The sequence below is a fragment of the Pecten maximus genome, chromosome 2, assembly GCF_902652985.1.
Source record: "Pecten maximus chromosome 2, xPecMax1.1, whole genome shotgun sequence".
Lineage (NCBI taxonomy): Eukaryota > Metazoa > Mollusca > Bivalvia > Pectinida > Pectinidae > Pecten > Pecten maximus.
This window is the reverse complement of record NC_047016.1, coordinates 54,651,883-54,678,917: the sequence shown is the minus strand read 5'-3', so window position 1 is coordinate 54,678,917 and position 27,035 is coordinate 54,651,883. Positions and strand designations below refer to the sequence as shown.

Here is a 27,035-nt window from a genome sequence, read left to right as displayed (position 1 = left end):
GGCCCCTTGGGGGTGGGGACCATATAATTCACAATTTTGGTTGACCTTTAGCCATAGAAGCTTCCCGCCAAATTTCATTGAATTTGGTTTAGGGGTTTTGGAGAAGAAGTCGAAAATGTAAATTGTTTACGGACGCACGACGCACGCCGGACGACGACGGACAAAAGGGGATTAGAATAGGTCACTTGACTCAGGTGACCTAAAAATGCTTCAAACAACATTGGAGGTCTATCAGCTATACATATCACGACACATGTTAGAATCACGACACATCTGTGTAACAATGCTATATATATGTGGATCGTAATTTCTCACACACTTCACAGGGTTATCCAACGGTTGCTAGGGAAAAGATAAATTGATCTTACACAGGGGGTTAAGACAACTGGCACATGCTATATGCTCCCAGTAACTTAACATCATCTTTTTACGTTGAGTGACCATGTCGTAAAGAATGATGTCATACATTTTGACATTCCACGGAGCATTGAAGATGGTGCGATGAAAACTTTTAGAAAAACTTACGTTTGGTTGCAAGTATGTGAGAAAAATAATCGATCATGGGTCTGTTCCGCGAATAAGGATATCTCAACCCTCGTGTAAGAGTTTGGCTGGCCAGCACTCGACAAGCCTCGTACTGACTGGCCAAACTCTTACACTCGGGTTGAGATATCCGTGTCCACGGAACAGACCTGTGATAGATTCTATTAATCCATGTATTAAAGATATTCCTCTCTGACAAGAAATCAAGTTTACACATGTATACAGTGTACTGACTTTCTGGTACATCGGCTATCATGGTACAGTAAATAGATCCATCAGCTATCATGGTACAGTAAATAGATCCATCGGCTATCATGGTACAGTAAATAGATCCATCGGCTATCATGGTACAGTAAATAGATCCATCGGCTATCATGGTACAGTAAATAGATCCATCGGCTATATAATGGTACAGTAAATAGATCCATCGGCTATCATGGTACAGTAAATAGATCCATCGGCTATATCATGATATAGTAAATAGATCCATCGGCTACCATGGTACAGTAAATAGATCCATCGGCTATATCATGATATAGTAAATAGATCCATCGGCTATATCATGATATAGTAAATAGATCAAGTCTGTATTTGGACTTATTCATGTAGGTCTAATTAGATTGTTTCTAAAATATGAATATTACTTAAAATTCTAACTGTTATAACAAACAGAAACAGTTCAACCATAATTTTCATGGAAAAGACACTATACAGTGTACACAGTAAACAATTATCTACACTTGTCAACATCACTGCCCTATCCATAATGTATTGGGTGTATACATCAATCCAATTTTCATGAAAACCTCAAATTTTTGAAGCATCGTCTTTTAAGAAAGAACGATATCCAGGTGTACTGGTATTTAATTACTGGTGAGAGATACGAATCTCTTGGATAATCTAATATTAATATAAAATGTTTAGGTAATATTCAACCTTGTAAATAGTGACTTTATGTTACCATATATCTACATCCAACACTGTTCAAGTCAACAAATCCCATAAAACAAATAACAGAAATGCCATTAAACAAAACTAGTGGGGAGAAGCCCAGGTCACCATTTCACTGTTTACTGAACTTCCTTCCTCTTGACCCACAACAAACCTATTTGTGGAAGTTTTCATTAGCCCACACTATACCACTATTTGTCAAATTTTCTCCAGACACACCACACTGGTATTCATTGAAATTTCTCTTGACACATGTATACTGGTACGTATACCACATGCATGATATTTGTACTGGTACTTATTGAATTTTTTAAAGATACTCTACGCTGGAATTTTCTGAAGACACACTATACACTGATGTTTGTTGAATTTTGTAAAGACAAAACTACACTAATATTTGTTGAATTTTGTCTAGACACACTACACTGGTATTCATTGAATTTTCTCTAGACACACTTCACAGGTATTTGTCAAATTTTCCTGATATCTGTGGAAATGTCTGAACACCTGGCGTTAACGTTGTGGCCAGACCAAACACCAACTGTTAGTAATGAAACATCAACTGTTAGGATATACATAGGTAAGTAATGTTCAGGCCAATGGAAGCTTTGGCTATTGTGTCAGCTGTACAATTTGTTTATTCAAAATTTATTCCACTTTACCCAAGAATGCTTCAGACCAAATTTGGTCATATTCATACTCATTCATGATTTTTAGAAAAGTTGCTAGACTGATGACCGACATAGAAGCTGTACCATGCTATTAACTCACTGGCCCTTTGTGCCAAGTGAACTAATAAAGAAAGTGTTGGCGCCAGTGGAACCTCAAACTTTTGTGAATCTTGCAGTTTTCATATATCACTATCAGTTGTTGTGGTGACCACCTGCTCAGCAGGCATGTAATCAGGCTGACAGGATATGTGGACAATGTACTCTGCTGGTGTAGAGTCATACTCAACCGAGTACGGCTGCTCAGTTGTAGATACATACTCTGTGTGACTAATACCATACTCTTTAGTATCATACTCAGTCTGTTTAGGTAAGTGGTATTCCACTAGCTTATCGGGTGAACTGTAATCGACTTGTTGTGGCGATTGGTGCTCAACTTGCTTAGGTGAATGGTGTTTTGTTTGTTCAGGTGTGAGGTGCTCCCCTTGCTTTGGTGTCCCAGACAAATCGGTGTGGTATTCAGTCTGTTTCATAACCACATACTGAATGGCATGTGCTTGTTTTTCCTCCAGTTGTCCTTTGTCTTCTCTTTTCTGGGAGACTTGGTTTGAACCAGTGGCACCATCCAACTGTGATGAACCAACCACAATAATCTTTGTACCAAGCCTCTGATTGACATTCCCATCAGAACGCACTACATTGCTGTTATAAACCTCCGAAGCTGCAGACTTTTCCTTCTTCACGTCTGCTTCCGAGGCTTGATTCGAATGATGTTTCTTCATGTGAAGAGTGATGCCACGTTCGTGTTTGAATGTGATGTTACATATATCACAGGTACTTTGTGTAGGACTTTGATGGGCTTTGCGATGTTCCTTGAGCTGAACGTTCCAGGCCGAGGCATAGCTACACTGGTCACATTTGTAAGGCTTCTCCCCAGTATGTGTTCGCATGTGACTCTTCAGCTGATAATCCTGGACACAGGAAAAGTCACACAACTGACATTTAAATGGATGGACTCCTGTGGAAAAATGTTTTAAATAATAAATTACTGTACTAATATATATGAGTGAGCTGATTATCTCCGAGATAGTTACTGTAATCAATCCATATTATAACTGTAACCTCTTGAAATGTCATTTAGTTCATGATATCCTATATATTCTGCAGCTGTGAGTTTATGATTTACAATTCTGTAACTAGCTTAAATAGTTACAATAGCCATTTAACTTATGACAAACTATATATATATATTCTATATTTTACATTTCTACTCATGAAAATTATGACATACAATTTATTATTCTATCATTTAATATAACTTTGGTATATATAATTCAATATTTTATGATTCTATATAGCTTATGATTTATAATTCTAATTGTCTTTTTCAATAGTAGGTGTGTAGTATATTTATCTGTGTGTCCCATCCTGTGGTGTTTGATGGCCTAGACTGTGTTGAGATAGTTTGAGGGGAGAGAACTCCTGTATTGACGTGTGTCTCATCCTGTGGTGTTTGATGGACTGTGTTGAGTTTAAAGGGAGATAACTCCTGTATTGACTTACCTGTGTGTCTCATCCTGTGGTGTTTGATGGACTGTTTTGAGTTAGTTTAAGGGGAGATAACTCCTGTATTGACTTACCTGTGTGTCTCATCCTGTGGTGTTTGATGGACTGTGTTGAGTTAGTTTAAGGGGAGATAACTCCTGTATTGACTTACCTGTGTGTCTCATCCTGTGGTGTTTGATGGATTGTGTTGAGTTAGTTGTGAAGGAACAGACTTCACACTTGTGGCTGTGAATCTTGAGATGTACGGTCTCCATATGCTTTTTCATCCCTGCCCGAAGAACTATCTTCCCACAAACTTCACATGGGATCTTGTTTCCCTCAGTTGAAGACTTCTCTCTACATTTTGTCCCTTTTATATGACACTGAAGTCTGTCCTGACCAAAGAAAAATTCACCACACTTTTCGCACTGCGCTGCCAGTTCTGGATGTGCTACTATGACATGTTTTTTCTTGTCAGCACGGCAGCTAAAATATTCAAGACACTTCGTCTTCGGGCACTTATACGGTTTCTGGTCATGTTTTTTGGCCAAGTGAACCTGAAGGCTTCTATGTGTGTAAAACTGTTCTGCGCAAAATTCACAGGTGTAGAACTTCTCAATGTGATTATCGACTCGGTGGTGAAACAATAAAAGTGGTCTGCTGAAGGTCACTCCACAATCAACGCATGTCAAGAGACCCTGAAGATGTTGCTTGATGTGATTCTCCATCGAGGCTTTGTCCGAGGCATTGAATTGACCATCACAGAGTTTACAGGTATACCTGTAGTAGGATTTTTGTTCCAAGTCTACATTTCTATCCTTCTGACTTTGTGAAGTGAACATTGTCAACTCATACTTGTCCTCATGGTCTTCCAACTTAACAGTCACATCCTCACATTTTTGTATAGCACTTCTGTAAATTTCTCTTAGCTCCTTCAATTGGCGTGCCCTTTCTTTCTTTCTCTCAATTTCTTTTCTTTTAGCCTCTTTTTCCTTAACAGTGAGTTTTTGTTTTTGTTTTATTTTCCAGAAGCCACTCTCATCCCAAAGCAACCTTTTGCGACCTCTTCTTCCTTTTGGTTTAGCATCATCATCCACAATCTCTTCTACGCTCTCCTCTACATTTTCTTCATCATTAACTTCCTCACCGATATCCTCATCATCTGTTTCTGGGTCAAAATCAGGATCATCTTCACCTTTCTTTACAAACCTTCTTTCTTTCTTCTCTGTATCACTGTTTTCACTTTCTACTTCACTATCGTCATCATCATCCTCACATTCATCATCTTCCTCATCAACCTCCATATCATCTTCGCTGTTCTCCAAATCTTCATCACTAATGTCCAATTCAATCATCTTGATGAATGATATGCGATCTTTTCCCTTCAGTCTTGTACTGCGTCGACGACCACTATCTTCATCACTTTCATTCTTTCCGTCTAATTCCTCATCACCACTTTTGCTTTTATCTAATTTATCATCGTTGTTTTCCACAGAATCCTTAGATGAATCATTAGATTTTGTTTGCTTGGTTTTCTTTTTCAGCCTCTCAGTTTCATCATTTTCTGCTGTCGGTTCTGTTAAAGCTGTAGCCGTGTCATTGGTTTCATCAGCTATAGTGACAGTTTTGTCCGCAGTTTTTGTAGAAGATTTTTTTCTACGCTTTTTGTATGGAACACTTGCATCTTCTTCTTCGTTGCTTGTTTCGGCACTCTTGGCCACAGAGACGTTACATACTAGATTTGTTGGTCGAGGTCCTGTTAGGAAACTTTGATCATTCCCATCACTACCACTTTGTCCCCCAGTACCATTTTCATCACCTACATTGTTATCACCATGTTCTATTTTTACACGGACACCACCAACAGATGGTACTGATGTCTGTTTCGAGAGTGACTTGGCCTTCGCAGTCACTTCGATGCTATCTGATCCACATGATTTGCAGAATAGGATATAGTTATCAAATTCTGCAGGTAATTTTTTCCTGTGAAAGAGAAAAAATGAAATTCAAAACAAATATACATGTATTATACAATTTACCAAATTATTTTACTTTGAATGACACACATCTCTTTTGAATATATATTTTTCCCATGCTGTTTTTAACTTTCATCTTATCTTAACTCCGTAGCTATAAAATGCTGGCCTCACTCCGTTATATTTATAGCCATAGCTTTAAGTGATCCAATTTTTTATTTTCTATTCTTTTCAAACAAGATATTGTTTTATGTCAGAAATGCTATAACTATAAAATTTATCAAGATATTTCACAATAAGTATAACAGTACTGTAAAATGTATGCCCCTACTAGTACTCCTGCTTTAATGGAAATGGTAGCTAAACACATATTGTCCAAAGTCAAACAAAAATCTTTGTACCCATGCCACCATTCCATGATCTTGATTCGTTCTATGTATGACTGATTAGATGATCGTCTCTCCCAGTGAATTATTTTACTTTTTGTGTATGAAGAAAGGGACATAACGATTTTGACATAATTTGGTAAGCAACATCTTCATTTGGCAAAACAAAATCATTGCTTTATAAATAATTAACTTTCAATGGCGTGCATGGTATGGAAAGGCAATCTCGGAATTAGAAAATATTAGCTGTGTACATATATATAATATATCAAGAGAGAACAGATCATGAAATGTATATATGTATATTTAAGCAGAAATGTTTCAGATTCAGTTTCAGACATGAGGCCCAGGGGCCCGGCCTGCATCGTTCACCTGGATATTTCAGTAAACAAGGCAACATATATACTACCCTTTAAGTAACATAATTTGAAACTTTTTGAGCTGCATCTCCCAACAATCGCTAAAACTAAATGAGGACTAAATCCTGTCATTCTTAAAAAAAACAATGGGGCCACACCCTCTTTGATACAACATCAGATCTCCTTTGCCAAATGTTTCGGACCAAATTTAATCAAAATTCATTCAGACATTCAGGACTAGAAGGGCTTTAAAGGAAATGTTGACGGAGTACAGACACTGCACCATGGCATAAGCTCACCAGCCCTTCGAGTCAGGCGAGCTAAAAATATATAGGAATTTACACAGTCTATTGAGAGTTTACTACTGGCTGGAAAATGAGTTTATGTTGGTGGATCAAAATGTATCAGTAACGATTTACTCTACATCTTCTCAATCTGACCTATGTATCAATTCAAGTGTCTAACACTTTCCAATGGGTAATAGCTCAGTATGTTATTTCTTATTAAAATATACCACAGCTGATTATGACTTACCGCCTTCGGTCTGCAGATGATGCTCTTAAATGTAACAAATTCTCGTAGCTGCAAATAAAAATGAACACAATGAGAGAAGTCAACACAGGTACCATTTATATAAAATGTTACAAACAATACTAGTTGTTTTTGTGCATCAATCTAATTTTGAATTGTGTGATTTTTTCATATTTATTCTTTTCTTTTGAATTCACCGCCATTTAATTAGGGTAAATAGTACCTCGATCTATAACAATAATTAATATACTTTATATACAGGGCTAGAAAAAACCCAGGTCCGATAGTCGGTACATGTTATTGGTGATTACTTGCCCAATAGATATATATATATATATATGGAAGTAAAAATTTTCAAATGAACTATTTATTTTTGCCTTGATATGTTACTGAAGATTTAAGTTAAACATTAGTAAATTTTTAAAAATTTTACTATAATGACAATTGATACCAGCAATAAAACTGAGAAAGCATGCACAGAGTCATAAGGAACATTTTACTCCTATTGACCTGCATACAATCAGTAACTACCCCCAGACGTTGGTGCAAGATATAGTTAAGCCCGAGTTTTCTCTGGCCCTACACCACGCCTACACCAGACGTGGTGACAGGGCCATAGAAAACTCAGGCTAGATATAGCTGAATGGTGTAGTCCCACATATACACTGTCACATTTCATTACTACTTAACTGCATCATAACCTAACTCTAAAATTTGTAAATGACAGCAATTACTATCAATTTCCTACAGATAGAGCTGTGTATCGCAAGGTGGGTAGCGATACGATTCGTATCACGACATATGAGATGCCAACGAACCATCGAATATCTAGTATTTCATTGTACAGTAGTCATGTTTGTTTTTGTGATATTTCCTGAATATTCGAGTCTTTGTCTACATTTGTTAGACTACCACAAAAAAAAAATGTTGTCCTCCTACTAAACGTTCTTGAATTTAGATCATTTAGATTTAAAATAAATCCAACAAGCAGCTTTATATAGGCTGTTGGAACGGACTTGTTACCTATGTTGTTTATTATAAAAGGTAAGTTAACGTTGGTGAATGGATCCGGAGATACATGTAGCTGTAAAGTTTCAAGTAACGCGATGCAAATTGAGGATAGATGTTGCATCAGGACTCTGCGTAGCTGCGATAACGTAGCTCTGGACGACGGACGGACAATTTCTGACAGATGGTCGTCGTCAGGGTATGAATACACATCGATGCATCAGTGAATCGTTACATCAGTGGCCACCAACAAATGTTTTCTTGAGCTTATTTGATATTGTGGAATTTACTGTTTGCATTATGAAGTATTATTGAAGTAAAATTGATATCAGTATGACATAATGTCCACACGATTGACATTACCGGTCCAGAAGGAAATGAATAACATCGGCGCTGCCTTTGAACTTTCGTGCATTTTTGATCGCATTCAACCTTTCACAATCAACATCGCTTCCCAGCACTACTTGACGTTGAACCATTTTCTTTTTCATCGAAATCAATTGTGCAACTGTTAAGCTAGTATCAACTGAGCGAGTTCTTGGTCGGCCCCGTCGACGTTTTTGAGTAGCATTTTTCTTCCCTGCCGCCATGTTTATTTATAGTCTTTTCTAATTATAAAACCGTACAACAGCCGATCCGGACAACCATATAAACATTCAGAAACAATAATAGTGATACATAAATCAAACTAAACACAGCATTTTATTCACGAATATTGATTGTTGTTCTGTAATATATAACTCACAACATGTAGTCTTTATGTTCACAAAGAAATTGTAATGTATACTGTACCATTTAGTTATCAATTTTGATAACGTTTTAAAATTATATCAAATGAAACAGTCATTTGCCTTGAGAATATAGTGTAGGGTCTGTACATGTTTTATGTCGTTTATTGTTATGTGCTAAAATATATTATCTAAAACATTTAGTTTATTGAACTATATATTGATGGTGTTATTGTGTATTTCTGCAATGATAAGAAAATATGCTCATTGAAATGTTTGTTTCTGTTTTATTTTATTTTTTTTTGTAAAAAAAAAAAAACTAATACAGTGTTTCTTTTTTTTCTTTCTTTCTTTTTTTCTTTTTTTCTTAAAACACAGAAGCTGACAACAGAATCCTCTTAGAAATACTAAAGCTGATGAAAAATGGGATGCAATTGATGGTTGCAGCTCAATATAGTTATGGCCAATATTACATTTAAATATTGATTTCAAAATCCTTCAAATGGTAGATGAGATTCAAGACGTGGTTCAATCATTTTATCCTATTAGACCTCTTTGACCTTAAGTGTAGGTCAAAGTCATTCATTTGAAGAAGTTTTGTAGCCCAACACCCCACCATGCCACAGTCTAAATTAATATCAAGTCTTTCGCTTTCTTGGTTATACACAGGTAGCCTATCTAACCCCTGTGCAGTGATTTTAAATGAACTTGGTCACAATACACAAAATGTGAAATGTTCAACTTCCTGTGCAATGGCGTGATTTTCAAAAGGATGGCCGACCTTAAAGCCTCTCTATGTTTTTTTGTTTATACAAATAAAATCAAACTACATCTTACCCAATAGGATTTTTTTTTCATTTAGTTTCCTTCAGTTCTGCAGTTAACAATCCACAAGTTAAGTAAGTAAGAAATGTCTAACAACAGGCCCAATGGTCCTGTATCATTCACTGCCTTTAATGCAACTTTGAACTTTATTTAGGTCACTTATGCAGATTACGAAGCTGATATTACTTTTTTTTTATATATCAGAGTAGGTCAGATTTATACAATTAAATACATCTTGTAGCCATTCATTCCAGTATACTACTGGCCTAATATCAGGAATCTGCATGAGCCCCTTGGTTGATAAGAATTTGTATGAAAATTTAAGCCTATTTGACCCCTGTGAACTTGAATGTAGGTCATTTATTTGACCAAACTTGATAGCCCTTCACACAAGCATGTCAGAGGCCCAATATCTGGTATCTTGGTCTCTTTGTTATTGAGAAGAAGTTGTTTAAAAGAAAAAGATGATGCCCTTCAGGAAGGTGAGCTAAAAATAGAACTGGTCAAATTTAGGTACCTAATACCTTATGTCATGCGCTGATTTACATCCCTGGATGGAAGCAGAAAAATATGGCAGACATTAGCAGGAGTTTTGAGTGGGCAGAGACTTATTTGTTACTTTACAAGTACATTTCAGAAAGGGTTTTCCGAAATAATGTATTGCTTAAATAAAATTAATCACTTCATTCACAATTCAAACACACACTATATGAGAGAGAGATGGGAGTAAATAGAGAAAGACACAGATTTGGCACCTAAAGGGGATAACAGCACAACAGCAATAGTTATTGGGGCCCAAAGGGGATAACAGCACAACAGCAAGTTATTGGGGCCAAAGGGGATAACAGCACAACAGCAATAGTTATTGGGGCCCAAAGGGGATAACAGCACAACAGCAAGTTATTGGGGCCAAAGGGGATAACAGCACAACAGCAATAGTTATTGGGGCCCAAAGGGGATAACAGCACAACAGCAATAGTTATTGGGCACCAAAGGGGATAACAGCACAACAGCAATAGTTATTGGGGCCAAAGGGGATAACATCACAACAGCAATAGTTATTGGGCACCAAAGGGGATAACAGCACTACAGCAATAGTTATTGGGGTCCAAAGGGGATAACAGCACAACAGCAATAGTTATTGGGGCCCAAAGGGGAAGCAGCACAACAGCAATAGTTATTGGGGTCCAAAGGAGAAGCAGCACAACAGCAATAGTTATTGGGGCCCAAAGGGGATATCAGTACCACAGCAATAGTTATTTGGGGTCCAAAGGGGATAACAGCACAACAGCAATAGCTATTGGGGCCCAAAGGGGATAACAGCACCACAAAAATAGTGATTGGGGCCCAAAGGGGATAACAGCACCACAGCAATAGTTATTGGGGCCCAAAGGGGATAACAGCACCACAGCAATAGTTATTGGGGCCCAAAGGGGATAACAGCACCACAACAATAGTTATTGGGGTCCAAAGGGGATAACAACACTACAACAATAGTTATTGGGGTCCAAAGGGGAAGCAGCACAACAGCAATAGTTATTGGGCACCAAAGGGGATAACAGCACAACAGCAATAGTTATTGGGGTTCAAAGGTGATAACAGCACAACAGCAATAGTTATTGGGGTCCAAAGGGGATATCAGCACCACAGTTATAGCTTTGACATTCTCGTTATCACTATAACATTCTTAAGTTATATTCCTGTTTAATTGCAGCACATTTATAACTTATAAAAAAATACAATCTTAATTCAGGGTATATATATTTGAATACTGATATGTACCACACTGCTGAGAGTTAAAATTGATGCAAAAAATCTGAAACGTGTTTGTTATATCTAATTACATTTTAGTTATTCCACAAACTAGTTCTACTTATAGTTGTTTTGACTGTTTTTAATTTAGAATGTTTGAATGTTGAATACTACACAATTTTACGTAACAATTACTAAAAGTCTAATGTTTATATGCCCATGTTCGTTGAGAGCAAAAAATGTTGTTTACCAAATGTCTAGAAGTTTCACTGCCAATTCATCATGGCTTCTCGCATTTAACACATCCTTTACATTTGTCCAACGGACCCATGTTGCCTCTGTAATTCGCAGATGATGTTGCGATGCTGCCCATTCCTTTCTCTTTGCTTTTGCAGCAGCAATAAGTACATCTGATTTCTGTCCTCTGATGCGTGGCTTTGATCGCCAGTCTGCCATATCTTCGACACAAACCAGTCTGAAATAATGGTATATTAGTGATGAGGTCTCTCATTTATTGTCCAACCAGCTATATGGCTCTTGATGTATCATTAAGAACGTCAGCCTTAAATGATGGGGCACTCCTTATTAGAGGAAAATCTCAGTCTGTTAGGATGGAATTTGGCACGCAAGATCATTAAAGCCAAATCTAGTAACACACAAACCCACTATACATTGCCTATCTCTAGGATGATAATGGCCTTGCTAAGCCAGGTCATTGACCAATCCACCTCTAGGGTGATCATAATGGCCTTGCTAAGCCAGGTCATTGACCAATCCACCTCTAGGGTGATCATAATGGCCTTGCTAAGCCAGGTCATTGACCAATCCAATATACTAGGAATGGTAACAGTTGATCAACTACATTTACCCTTAACAGATTTCTCAAGCGAGATCATTTCTGGCATATCTGACCATGACAAACCACGACGTACATTAAATTTGACATTGCTCCTCGGAAGTCCTCAGTTGCACCAAGGAACATTCCCTTAAATTATACAAAAAGGCCCATTAGGACAGTATCGAAGCAGATCTGTCTGATATCTTCGACAATGTTTTTTTTTATAACAAGAAGTTGATATTTGTTGGATTCAATGGAACTTTTTAGATCATGATCAGGGCATCAGGGATGTGTGTAATAAATTTGGATGTATATATGTGGAAAAATCATGGAGGTTATTTTCGTCAGTAACATCAGCACGTGTTAAAAACATTTAGTATCCACTTCAGCATGGCTTTTGTAAATTTAATATAGATAATGCGAAAGTCAGCTGATCATGTTCATTAATGATCATGATAGCAAATAACATGAACAGCAACACTCAGACAGATGCTCTCACTGACGCCTCAAAAATGTTTGAGAAAGTCCGTCATTCCCTCTTTGTCAATAAGTTAACTTACTATATGGTATAAATGGCTCTGTTCCCACTTGGATATTATTTAAATCAAAACTAAAGGACACAGGCTGTCCTTGTTGAAGGGGAAAGTCAGAGTATGTGAGTGTCTTGTCTGAGGTTCCACAGAATTAAGGTTATAATTTTAATTATCAGACCGACATTAATTGTTCTTATTCTACATCAATGACATGTTTTATAATTAAGTAAGTCTAGACCAATGCTTCATTCATCTCTTTTGCAGATGATACTATTGGCAATAAGATCTAATAGTGATTCCAACAAGAGGCCCATGGGCCTTAACGGTCACCTGAGATTTGAAATATTTCAGTTAATTTAATTTACCCTTTTTGGCCCCGCCCATCAGCCCTCAGGGGTCAGTCAGGGCCAACATATGCATATTATCAAACTTTCATCCCATGCTGAAAATGTTAACCAAGTTAGAATTAATTCCAATAGAAATCAAACAAATCAGTCAAAAATGTAATTTCCCTATATAAACTATAGTAAAATTTAACCCCTCCCCAGGGGCAAACTTATGACCCCCGGGTCATTAAATTAATAAATTTTAGTAGAGCACCTTAAGACCCTTCCAACTATGAAGAGTATTTGATTCTACCTTATTTCGGTCTTTAGAAGAAGATTTTTGAAATTTCAGCCAATTTGACCATTTTTAGCCCCGCCCATCAGCCCCTGGGGGTCAGTCAGGGAAAACATGTGCATGCCATCAAACTGTCATCCCATGCTGACAATGTTTACCAAATTAGAATGAATTTCAATAGAAATGAAACAAGAGGCCCAATGGGCCTGTATCGCTCACCTGGCTCTACAGCAACTTTAAAGTTGATTGAGGTCATTTCTAAAGATACTATGTTGATTACCTCTTTATTCAAATATCATTGTAAGCTAGTTTTATTCATATTAAAATTTTTTTCTAGTCCTTCATTCCAGCATTCTATTGGCCTAATATCAGGTCTTGGAGGCTCTTGGCTATCGCAAAATTATTGTTTACAGATTTAAGCCGATTTCACCCCTGTGACCTTGAATGTAGGTCAAGGTCATTTATTTGAACAAAATTGGTAGCCCTTCACCTCAGCATGCTACAGGCCCAATATCAAGTCCCTGGGCCTCTTGGTTATTGAGAAGAAGTCGTTTGAAGATTATAGCCTATTTGACCCATGTGACCTTGAATGAAGGTCAACGTCATTTATTTGAACAGACTTTGTAGCCCTTCACCCCAGCATGCTACAGGCCCAATATCAAGTCCCTGGGACTCTTGGTTATTGAGAAGAAGTCATTTGAAGATTATAGCCTATTTGACCCATGTGACCTTGAATGAAGGTCAAGGTCATTTATTTGAACAAACTTTGTAGCCCTTCACCCCAGCATGCTACAGGCCCAATATCAAGTCCCTGGGCCTCTTGGTTATTGAGAAGAAGTCGTTTGAAGATTATAGCCTATTTGACCCATATGACCTTGAATGAAGGTCAAGGTCATTTATTTGAACAAACTTTGTAGCCCTTCACCCCAGCATGCTTCACCACTAATATCAAGTCCCTGGGCCTCTTGGTTATTGAGAAGAAGTCATTTGAAGATTATAGCCTATTTGACCCATGTGACCTGAATGAAGGTCAATGTCATTTATTTGAACAAACTTTGTAGCCCTTCACCCCAGCATGCTACAGGCCCAATATCAAGTCCCTGGGCCTCTTGGTTATTGAGAAGAAGTCGTTTGAAGATTATAGCCTATTTGACCCATGTGACCTTGAATGAAGGTCAATGTCATTTATTTGAACAAACTTTGTAGCCCTTCACCCCAGCATGCTACAGGCCCAATATCAAGTCCCTGGGCCTCTTGGTTATTGAGAAGAAATCGTTTGAAGATTATAGCCTATTTGACCCATGTGACCTTGAATGAAGGTCAAGGTCATTTATTTGAACAAACTTTGTAGCCCTTCACCCCAGCATACTACAGGCCCAATATCAAGTCCCTGGGCCTCTTGGTTATTGAGAAGAAGTTGTTTGAATGAAAAAGTTGACGCCGGACGTCGGGACGGACGGACGGACGGACGGACGGACGACGGACGCCACACCACGGCATAAGCTCACTTGCCCTTCGGGCAGGTGAGCTAAGAAAAAAAAAGTCAAAAATGTGATTTCCCTATATAAACTATAGTAAAGTTTACCCCCTCCCCAGGGGCAAACTTGAGACCCCTGGGTCATGAAATTCACAATTTCAGTAAAGCATCTTAAGACCCTTCCAAAGAGTATTTGATTCCAACTTATTTCGGTCTTGAGAAGAAGATTTTTGAAATTTCAGTCAATTTGGCCCTTTCTAGCCCCGCCCATCAGCCCCTGGGGGTCAGTCAGGGCCAACATGTGCATGCCATCAAACTGTCATCCCATGCTGACAATGTTTACCAAATTAGAATTAATTCCAACAGAAATAAAACAAATAAAAGTCAAAAATGTTGTTTCCCTATATAAACTATAGTAAAGTTTACCCCCTCCCCAGGGGCAAACTTGAGACCCCGGGGTCATGAAATTCACAATTTTGGTAAAGCACCTTCAGACCCTGCCATCTATGGAGTGTATTTGATTCCATATTATCCGAGAGTAGAGAAGAAGATTTTTGAAATTTCAGTCAATTTGGCCCTTTTTAGCCCCGCCCATCAGCCCCTGGGGGTCAGTCAGGGCCAACATGTGCATGCCATCAAACTGTCATCCCATGCTGATAATGTTAACCAAATTAGAATGAATTCCAATAGAAATAAAACAAATAAAAGTCAAAAATGTGATTTCCCTATATAAACTATAGTAAAGTTTACCCCCTCCCCCGGGGCAAACGTGAGACCCCTGGGTCATGAAATTTACAATTTTGGTAAAGCACCTTAAGACCCTTCCATCTATGAAGAGTGTTTGATTCCACCATATCTGAGAGTAGAGAAGAAGATTTTTGAAGTTTTAGTCAATTTGACCCTTTTTAGCCCCGCCCCTGAGGCCCCTGGGGGGTGGGGACCATATAATTTACAATTTTGGTTGACCTTTAGCCATAGAAGCTTCCTGCCAAATTTCATTGAATTTGGTTTAGGGGTTTTGGAGAAGAAGTCGAAAATGTAAATTGTTTACGGACGCACGACGGACGACGCACGACGCACGACAACGGACAAAAGGGGATTAGAATAGGTCACTTGAGACTTTGCCTCAGGTGACCTAAAAATGCCAGTAACTTAAGTCAACACTACATGACCAGTCACTCCAACATGTAGCTCTGAACAGAAGCCAAATAATTAGGTCTTTTATACATTAATTTAGTCTAATTTAAAATGGGTACCCTATCCACATTAGGGAATTTTTTTGTTAAAGGCAATTCTATAATCTAGGCTTTAAATTTCTTAAAAAGAAGAAATTTAAAAAGTATGTCCAAAATCCATAAAATGAAATGCCTATATATGCAAGTGTAAGGGATTCCTACACCAAGATGTACATACATCACATATATACATGTATACACTAGGTACAGCAGAGCTAGACAGCCCGCTTTGTCACTAATAGACACAGGAACATGTCCAGTGTCAGTGAAATGCTGGGTAGGCTGGGTTGATCCACTCTAGATCTAGAAAAGCAACATGGGGGGGGGGGGGGGGGGGGGGGGTATTCGTCTCTGTACTTTTCAAAAGAAAACACATGTACATGATCATGACCAAATGGCCATATTCAAAGTTGTATGGGTATAAAATACAAGTTTTTTTTAAATATTTTTTTCCGTGCATCATAATGGATTGGAATAACTACCTACAGATATTTGCAAAATTTAGAAAATCAAAACATTAAAAACAGTACTCATTAAATTACCATAAATATTCTTTCTACTTCTCTCTCTGGTTAAAAGAGGTCATAAGTATTAGAACTAAAATTAGAAGTCTGTGCATGCATTTCCGGCATTAAGTGCAGCTATGAAAAACTATGGTGTTTATTCTCACATTACATCATCACTTGGGTATATTAGTCGACATGATTTTGTCATCATTTATATAGATATTACAAAAACATAGAGAGGCTTTAAATGAAGGTCATGACCATGATCGACACCAGACATGCAGTCGTACAACAGTTGGACAACAGATACCGCAACATGGCATAAGCTAATTTGCCCTTCGGACGGGTGAGCTAACAATTAAGCAAACAGTAATTAACTGTTGCAAAAATTGACCAGTTTTTATAGATTTTCATCTGATGTTGATGAGATTCATCTGAAAATAACACCTTTGATTATCAAATTTACTTGTTTAATAGTCATGCTACACTTTTATTTCTCGACTTTAATAAACTCATGACCATTTGAAAGCCAGTGAGTTCAGATGAAAAAAAAAAGAATGAAATTAAGTGTTGTTGATATTTTTTTTTTAATTAATTGGTAAAAGTTACCCCATTAAGGCCATAAAGTTTACTTTACCTTCATTCCAGGTGTAGGGAAATATATAATGTGAAAATAACATTTATATGTATGTAATAAAATGATATGACCCACCTCATATCACATCATTTGTAACAAACCTCTGTAATCTGAATCCCTCACTTGGCCACTATTACTGGCATTGTTACATTACCCATTTCAAATATGTTAGCAACGATTTTGGAAATTATATTTCTATCATTTCTTTTTAGCCAACACAAATACATTAAATTAACTGGTGTCATTCAAATACGGGTACTAGTCTTGTCTGTCAATATGTATACATTATATATTGGGTGTACATAGTAGGCGAACTGGTTTAACTGTAATTTCATTATATTACAGTAGGGGTTAATTAACTTCCCTTCTTATGCAATGTAACCAAGTTCATATCAAAATTATAATATGCACTCGTCGGGTCAAAGTGTGAAATTTTGTCCGTGTTGGACAACAGCATGATCTTGTACTTCATAAAACGCCCCATTAATGAATTACTGGTCATCTAAAAGGCTTCCCGGACATATTCTTGACACTCATACCCCCGGACACTCACTATGCATCAGTACAACAACAAAAGGCGATTAGGCCTACTACCAATTATCAAGCAAGATGCTGACAAGGTCGGTATGAGAAGCTATGTCCAACTTTTCTTTGACGTAATTCCAACGAACCAGCTCTTTAGCAAAAGATATTCTAGGATGCTCACGACTCCATAATCGTTTTCGCTCTCTTCTTTGTGCGTCTGTTGTTTTCCTCTCTCGAAACCGTTTTCGTTCGGACATGGTGTTTACCACTCCGAACTCCTCGGCTTCTTTCAATGACTAGAGTAATCGGAACCCCTCGTTATTTCATTTTCTACGGATTACTTTCGATCACATGACACTAAAAATGGCGGCGCTCATGTTTGATTCAACGCAAGATCATGATGTGAAACGGTAGTTTGTACCTTATGCAATGAAACAAAATGGAATACATGTAAAAAAAATGTCCACATAACAATTGCAGTATTTCGTTATATTTCTCATATTGCGATCATTAGGAAGTCGCTGATTTACCTCAAAGTAAATATTTTTTCTATCATTCTCAAATGGTATGATATGTTTCGTTTTGTCAACGTTGTTTCGACTGACAAGTGGGGTATTTCTATTACTAAACAATATCAATCCCCCAAGCTTCTTGAATGGTTTTCGACAGATCTCATCACTGATTCTATCATTATTTTTATAAAGATATATTTTTCAAATGACGTCTGATATGATAGAAATGATTTAATAGTAATATAAGCTATCTATTAAACATCATCATTCTTGCCATCTGTAGAGAAAACTGGTCTAGGGTATGTCACCAGCCTTCTCTAAAAGACTTATGCCTGCTCCGGTATGATATCCCAAAACCCGACAGTGTGATGATGACATACTTACGTTTTGTGGCTAATACATTCAGACATAATTTCAGCAAGAAAAATTCTATACAAGTTTTATTTGTTAAAACTAAAAAGGTTTACAAGAGAGAGATTCATTAATAAAAAAATTAATAAGTTTTAATTGTACTTTATTCAAACAAAAAATACATAATTAAAAGAAAAGTTAAAATTTTCAAAATACATTTTTATTTATTTAACAAGAGGCCCAATGGGCCTGTATCGCTCACCTGGCTCTACAGCAAATTTGCAGTTGATTGAGGTCATTTCTACAAATACTATGCTGATAACCAATTTATTCAAATATCAGATTAAGCTTGGTTTATTCATGTCAATAAATATTCTAGTCCTTCATTCCAGCATACTATTGGCCTAATATCAGGTCTTGGTGACTCTTGGCTACGGCAAGATTTAAAAATATTTCACCCCTGTGACCTTGAATGTAGGTCAATGTCATTCAGTTGAACAAACTTGGTAGCCCTACACCCTAGCATACTACAGACAGGCCCAACCTCAAGTACCTGAGCCTCTTGGTGTTTGAGAATAAGTCGTTTGAAGATTATAGCCTATTTGACCCATGTGACCTTGAATGAAGGCCAAGGTCATTTATTTGAACAAAGTTTGTAGCCCTTCACCCCAGCATGCTACAGGCCCAATATCAAGTCCCTGGGCCTCTTGGTTATTGAGAAGAAGTCGTTTGAAGATTATAGCCTATTTGACCAATGTGACCTTGAATGTAGGTCAAGGTCATTTATTTGAACAAACTTGGTAGCCCTTCACCCCAGCATGCTACAGGCCCAATATCAAGTCCCTGGGCCTCTTGGTTATTGAGAAGAAGTCGTTTGAAGATTATAGCCTATTTGACCTATGTGACCTTGAATGAAGGTCAAGGTCATTTATTTGAACAAACTTGGTAGCCCTTCACCCAAGCATGCTACAGGACCAATATCAAGTCCCTGGGCCTCTTGGTTATTGAGAAGAAGTTGTTGGAAGATTATAGCCTATTTGACCCATGTGACCTTGAATGTAGGTCAAGGTCATTTCTTTGAACAAACTTTGTAGCCCTTCACCCCAGCATGCTACAGCCCCAATATCAAGTCCCTGGGCCTCTTGGTTATTGAGAAGAAGTCGTTTGAAGATTATAGCCTATTTGACCCATGTGACCTTGAATGAAGGTCAACGTCATTTATTTGAACAAACTTGGTAGCCCTTCATCACAGCATGCTACAGGCCCAATATCAAGTCCCTGGGCCTCTTGGTTATTGAGAAGAAGTCGTTTGAAGATTATAGCCTATTTGACCCATGTGACCTTGAATGAAGGCCAAGGTCATTTATTTGAACAAAGTTTGTAGCCCTTCACCCCAGCATGCTACAGGCCCAATATCAAGTCCCTGGGCCTCTTGGTTATTGAGAAGAAGTCGTTTGAAGATTATAGCCTATTTGACCAATGTGACCTTGAATGTAGGTCAAGGTCATTTATTTGAACAAACTTGGTAGCCCTTCACCCCAGCATGCTACAGGCCCAATATCAAGTCCCTGGGCCTCTTGGTTATTGAGAAGAAGTCGTTTGAAGATTATAGCCTATTTGACCTATGTGACCTTGAATGAAGGTCAAGGTCATTTATTTGAACAAACTTGGTAGCCCTTCACACAAGCATGCTACAGGACCAATATCAAGTCCCTGGGCCTCTTGGTTATTGAGAAGAAGTTGTTGGAAGATTATAGCCTATTTGACCCATGTGACCTTGAATGTAGGTCAAGGTCATTTCTTTGAACAAACTTTGTAGCCCTTCACCCCAGCATGCTACAGCCCCAATATCAAGTCCCTGGGCCTCTTGGTTATTGAGAAGAAGTCGTTTGAAGATTATAGCCTATTTGACCCATGTGACCTTGAATGAAGGTCAACGTCATTTATTTGAACAAACTTGGTAGCCCTTCATCACAGCATGCTACAGGCCCAATATCAAGTCCCTGGGCCTCTTGGTTATTGAGAAGAAGTCGTTTGAAGATTATAGCCTATTTGACCCATGTGACCTTGAATGAAGGTCAACGTCATTTATTTGAACAAACTTGGTAGCCCTTCATCCCAGCATGCTACAGGCCCAATATCAAGTCCCTGGGCCTCTTGGTTATTGAGAAGAAGTTGTTTGAAGATTATAGCCTATTTGACCCATGTGGCCTTGAATGAAGGTCAAGGTCATTTATTTGAACAAACTTGGTAGCCCTTCACCCCAGCATGCTACAGGCCCAATATCAAGTCCCTGGGCCTCTTGGTTATTGAGAAGAAGTTGTTTGAAGATTATAGCCTATTTGACCCATGTGGCCTTGAATGAAGGTCAAGGTCATTTATTTGAACAAACTTGGTAGCCCTTCACCCCAGCATGCTACAGGCCCAATATCAAGTCCCTGGGCCTCTTGGTTATTGAGAAGAAGTTGTTTGAAGATTATAGCCTATTTGACCCATGTGACCTTGAATGAAGGTCACAGTCATTTATTTTAACAAACTTAGTAGCCCTTCATCCCAGCATGCTACAGCCCCAATATCAAGTCCCTGGGCCTCTTGGTTATTGAGAAGAAGTCGTTTGAAGATTATAGCCTATTTGACCCATGTGACCTTGAATGAAGGTCAACGTCATTTATTTGAACAAACTTGGTAGCCCTTCATCACAGCATGCTACAGGCCCAATATCAAGTCCCTGGGCCTCTTGGTTATTGAGAAGAAGTCGTTTGAAGATTATAGCCTATTTGACCCATGTGACCTTGAATGAAGGTCAACGTCATTTATTTGAACAAACTTGGTAGCCCTTCATCCCAGCATGCTACAGGCCCAATATCAAGTCCCTGGGCCTCTTGGTTATTGAGAAGAAGTCGTTTGAAGATTATAGCCTATTTGACCCATGTGACCTTGAATGAAGGTCAAGGTCAATTCTTTGAACAAACTTGGAAGCCCTTCACCCCAGTATGCTACAGGCCCAATATGAAGTTCCTGGGCCTCTTGGTTATTGAGAAGAAGTTGTTTAAATGAAAAAGTTGATGCCGGACGGCCGGACGGACGGACGGACGGCCGGACAGACAGACGGACGACGGACGCCGCACCATGGCATAAGCTCACTTGCCCTTCGGGCAGGTGAGCTAATAAAAACAAATATTGGTAAACAAATTAAAATGAACTAAATTCTTTTGAATATTATTAAATTAATTATAATTCTAAAAAAATGACACATATATCAGTTTACAATACAATAGGAATTGATTAATCGTTGACCCGTCAAGTTTGAGAATTTTATATTTTGACTCTCAGGATTTTGATTTGACTACGCTAAGCTCCTTAGCGTAGAGTAACCCTTGGTTAGAGAAGATGTCCTACTGGATGCCCTGGGCTTCATGTATACATTGTGGGGTTTAATCCCTGATAAATCATTCTCCAAATGTTCTTCAATGTCTACAGAAACTCGTTTTTTTTATGTTTCTATTGTTTAAAGTTTGGATTAAAGGTATTGAATAGTTTTAATATGATAACATCAATGAACATACCAGAAAAAAAAAAAAAATACTAAGGTGATGGAAAATTGCCTGTAAATATTTTCATAAAATTTCTACATTGCATGGCATCGATACATTATATTTGCAAAAGTCAGAGGATGGAATGAATGATATAAAAACAAAATATTTAGCTACATTGGCAGTTTGACATAACCATTTTAAGAATACTAATTGTTTAATTTAAAAGTATCCTTTTACATCACGTATGAATGAAAAGAAACAACCTTTTTCTTTAGTAAATGGCATCAATTGATTCAATTGTATACTAAATTTTGAGACTCAAAATTTCTTGTGAGATGTAACGAAATTTGAAGGATAACAAAAAATGACTTGCATCTAATAGTGATTCCACAATGCTTCAAAAAGATCTAGACTTTTTAGCTAAGTAGATATAATTAAAGTTGACTGGAAAATGTCATTTCATACAGATAATTAAAATGTACATGTCATGTAAGTAACCTTAACTAAAAACACATTCCTACACTATACATGATGCAGCCACTCAAATATTCAGATGAAACCAAAATATTAAGGTCTTTATAATCAGTTTAGGATACCTACATATACTGGAAATTTGTGTTAAAAGCCTCTCTATATTCATTCTAAGATATACCTAATAATCAACCTCTTTTAATTTACTTCAAATCTACTCAGAAACATTAATAATTCAATAGTAAAGTACATATGTATATGTAATAAACAATATTAACATCTAAAAATAGAATGTGAATCAACCCTGCTTGCGCGAAGCTGAATAGCATGGGGTCCTAATGTTTCATCCATGCATTTCACCACCAAATTATGGTGACTTTTCATGTTTTACCTATATATTTTTGTCTAACAGACTTACGTTGACTTTAAAAGTTGCCGATGAGATTGCTCATTATTTAATTAGTATTGTTTTGAGTACCAGCTAGGTTTTCAGGATAAATAATTTTCTGTATGTACGATGTCTTCAACTATATTTCAAGTAAAACCAAGCTGTGTTGCGATTAAGTCTGAAACACATCAAGCTAATATTTCAATACTTCTACTGGGTACCTGTTTTATGCGTTTACAGTATATTGTTTTGTTCTTGCCCTACAAACTGGCTAATCAGAGAGATCCCAAGGGAGACTACTAGGAAATTGCCTTTATTGGCAAAATTACATTTCCAATATTCATAGTATTTTAGTGTTGAAAACGATAGACAAAATTTCTTTTCAACCAACATAAATGGTAAATTGTTCAACCTGGTACTAGCCTCGTCAATACATTATATATTGGGTGTAGAGACTATACAGTGGTTCAACTGTAACTTCATTAGGAGTTACTTCCCTTTTTTCATATGTTTAACATCATATCATTTAAATAATTAAACTAGCATATTCTATTAATCAGTAATGTACTCTTGTCGGGGCACAGTGTTAATTTCTTTCGGTTTTATAGATAACATGATCTTTTACTTCATAGAAAATTTTATTTAATGAATTGATTCACAGGGAACGTCACTATCGTATCGTTTTCTAAATACCGAGTCGTAGGCCTAAGACATAAGGCACTTGTATCTGGTAATTAACACCCACTTTGTTCTATACTGTAATGTACAGTCACAGTATCGAGGATTTTGGATTTTAACTTACAGTTGAGTGTAAGCTAACCTTTACACCTAGTGCACTACTAGTGCACTACATTTAAACTAGTAGTGCACTACATTTAATCTACGTTTAAACTAGAAGTGCACTACACCCTAAGAGGCGATGAACAGCAAATTAAAACCCCCATACAGGTAATGGGCAGTACCCAAGGCTACCTGAGATTTTTACCTGTACTGTATATATAAGGCTATCTAGAAGTTATATTCAAAGAGTTATTAAAAAGGTTTAGGAAGTTTAGTTTGATGTTATATTTCAACCTTTCTATTCTTGTTAATTATACACTGTAACTAAGTTAAGACAAATTTACTTTATAAATCCTTTAACTAAGTTAAATTGTTCAAGCCAAGTTTCATTTATCTTTTGGTTCTTTATATTTTGAAATGATTAATCAGTTATATATTTCACATGTATAATTCCAGTAATTTTGTTTTCATCAAATGAAATAAATAATAAAACATTTGAAAACAATTATCGTTACTTGAACATTTTCAATTTGATACATTTAATTTTTATTGTAGTTTTAATTTCAGATTAAATTAAGCAGCATATTCATAATTTCATTTTTGATGTGATATTATGCTTATTAAAACCTTATTCAGCCCATAATATATGTTGTACATTCTATGTGTATACATCCAATGCTTAAAGTCAGAAACCTGAACACATAAAGAAATTAATTAAACATTGATTTATATTAACACGTAAAGAAAGAGATTCTTTGAATGTACTGGTAATTAAGTGATCATTACAGTTCTACATTTCAAAATTTTAAGTTTATCAAAGGTATATGTTACTTGTAATACACCTTCCATCTTCCTTTACTGAAAAAGTTGAAATTTCTATACATGTACCCGTGTGCAGGTATCTAATGCTTTGAAGATCTAACATATTGGATCTGATTCCAGGTACATGTATCAGTTACAGGTAACACAGAATGAGATAATGGCCTGAGGGAACAATTAATGTCATTTTTGTTATGAAATACATATACTGGCAAACTTGGGGAGGGGGAGGGCAACAGTTTTAAGCTTATATAACACATACATGTTCATGTATCTGTACTTGTCATAAAACACTTGAATTATACAACACTTGTATTCGTAATTTCATAATTTTCTTCTATAAAGTTATCTGCTAACAAATATATTATATACACATGTGGATCATGTGGACCTTAAGTTTTTTTTACAGTCCATGCATGCTAACATTCTTTTTGCAATATTGTTTAAAAACAAAATTTTGGGATACATTTTGATCAGCATTTAAGTGTTTCCCTATTGCATTAAGAAAATGATTAATTGTTCTTTACCTTAAAATGTATAACTGATGGGGATTTTATTTACCTCTTCTTGTAATTAAAGAAAATCAGCTTATAAACTATATTTATTGAATATCTTTATTGTGAAGAAAAATGTATATAAAAAATAATATTTTTTTTGGATAATTCACAAAAAAAACAGAAACAGAAAAAAAAAACAAAAAAAACCTATAATTTTTTGAAAAACATCCACAGGTAGATATTATATATGGGTAGTGTTAGATGCTAATTACAGGTAGGTAAGGCAGAGGAGCCTGGCACAGCATGCTATAAATGGACCCCTGGGGGGTAATAGGGGACTTGACAAAACTATAGCCAGGTGTTAAAACAGGCACACATTAAGACTGATCCTCATCTGATACATGGTGTTATGGAGGTCCATAAGGTGGTGGTGAGGTGGGGTTTACGCCCTGGGGCCCAGGTGGCCATGACAACAAGCATGTCCTGAGAGTACCAATTATACATACAGGTACAGGTACATAACTTGTTGTGTAGATATTATATGTCTCTTACAGTACATAAATGAGAATATATTCGAAACTTAAGATTTTTGATTATGTACTATGAAATGGTTTCATGGTTGAATTAACAGATATTAGTGAAGTAACAATACATTGAATTTAAAAATATTTTTGTCTGATAAAATAATAAATATTAAAATATACATACATATACAGTGTACTTGAGAAAAAATCTACAAACAGTCATCAAGGCCTAAGGTAGAATTAATCATTAATATAAAATGTATATTAACTACATCTAAGAAGATCAATGAAAAGCATCAAAATTTTGAAATCAGAAAGATAAACCTTAATTTTACACTATAATGAAATCTTTTCATAAAAGATAATGATAAAAAACCCACTACAAATCCAATTGATAAGAGTTTTAATTCCTCTTGTGCAATATATCATATAAGAACCGCAGCCAATTTTATTTTCAGTTAATTTTAAATAAAATTTTATCGACATTTAAATATACCTGGTAAAGTCAGGATGACAGAAATAAGGCAGTCAATTTACACAGGGCTGTATATGTAACATCTACAGGTATCTAACACAGGTGTCCAGTGGCACTGTCTATTGCCTGTATAGGGGGATTTGTGGTCACACCTGACTGGACGTAGTGCACTACAAGTTTACATGTAGCTTAAATCACAGGTACTTGGGGTCAGGAACTAAAGTTATAATGGAATTGTCTAATTTTAATTTGTAACATCATTTCATGTCTATTTATGCACCGATACAACGTTGGAATCGATTATAAAGCGCTTTTTAAAAAAACACCCGTTTCTGGTTGTTATAACAACCAGAAACGGGTGTTTTTTTAAAAAGCGCTTTATAATCGATTCCAACGTTGTATCGGTGCATAAATAGACATGAAATGATGTTACAAATTAAAATTAGACAATTCCATTATAACTTTAGTTCCTGACCCCAAGTACCTGTGGCTTAAATGTAGTGCACTACTAGTTTAAACGTAGTGCACTAGGAGTGCACTAGGGTGTAAAGGTTAGCTTACACTCAACTGTACGAGTGTATAATCACCAGATACAATTTGCCTATATGTCTAGGGTAAAGAGACAATCAAATGCAACTTTCAAAACGATGAGATAGTGACGTGGCCCTGTGATTGACAGTCGTCTAAAAGGTTCCAGTACACTCATTAAGTATAAAGTACCACAACAAATGTGGTTACAGTACTAGTAGGCCTACCAATTATCAAGCAGGATGCGAGCAAGGTCGGCATGAGTAGCTATTCCTAACTTTTCTTTGACGTAACTCCAACGAATCTTCACATCTTTCGGCAAACATAACCTAGGATTCTCAACATTCCATAATCGATGTCTCTCTTTTGTTTGAGCTTCTGTTACTCTTTTCACTCGGATCTGTTTAGGCCTACTTCGATCGGACATGCTGTTTACATTGCCGAATGGCTGTTTACACTTTTCGCACTGCATTGTGGGGTATGGGCGCCTCAATAACTTTCCAAAAGGTA

The 27,035-nt window shown here is 36.8% G+C and overlaps 1 protein-coding gene across 5 annotated transcripts; it reads right to left on the bottom strand.

The window, feature by feature from the left end:
- Positions 1-83: 83 nt before the first annotated feature.
- Positions 84-26,987, bottom strand: LOC117322533 (zinc finger Y-chromosomal protein 1-like). 5 transcript variants are annotated; one of them, XM_033877502.1, is made up of 5 exons: positions 26,753-26,866; positions 11,523-11,747; positions 6,963-7,010; positions 3,880-5,690; positions 84-3,180 (listed from the first exon to the last, which is right to left on the bottom strand). In XM_033877502.1, exons 2-5 carry the CDS (start codon positions 11,726-11,728, stop codon positions 2,345-2,347), a joined length of 2,901 nt encoding a protein of 966 aa, XP_033733393.1. In that variant the 5' UTR covers positions 11,729-11,747; positions 26,753-26,866; the 3' UTR covers positions 84-2,344. The 5 variants fall into 5 exon arrangements, with proteins under 5 accessions (XP_033733393.1, XP_033733392.1, XP_033733394.1 ...); XM_033877501.1 differs by lacking the exon at positions 26,753-26,866 and adding an exon at positions 17,714-17,845; XM_033877503.1 differs by lacking the exon at positions 11,523-11,747 and having other exon boundaries at positions 26,753-26,987.
- Between the last annotated feature and the right edge of the window lie 48 nt (positions 26,988-27,035).

Excerpts from the sequence above, each read along its gene's own strand:
- LOC117322533 (XM_033877500.1), bottom strand. The coding sequence starts at position 8,557 with ATGGCGGCAGGGAAGAAAAATGCTACTCAAAAACGTCGACGGGGCCGA. Across the intron at positions 7,011-8,330 it reads ATTCATTTCCTTCTGGACCG|CTACGAGAATTTGTTACATT; the intron begins GTAATGTCAATC and ends TTTTATTTGCAG. Across the intron at positions 3,181-3,879 it reads CCACAGGATGAGACACACAG|GAGTCCATCCATTTAAATGT; the intron begins GTAAGTCAATAC and ends ATTTTTCCACAG.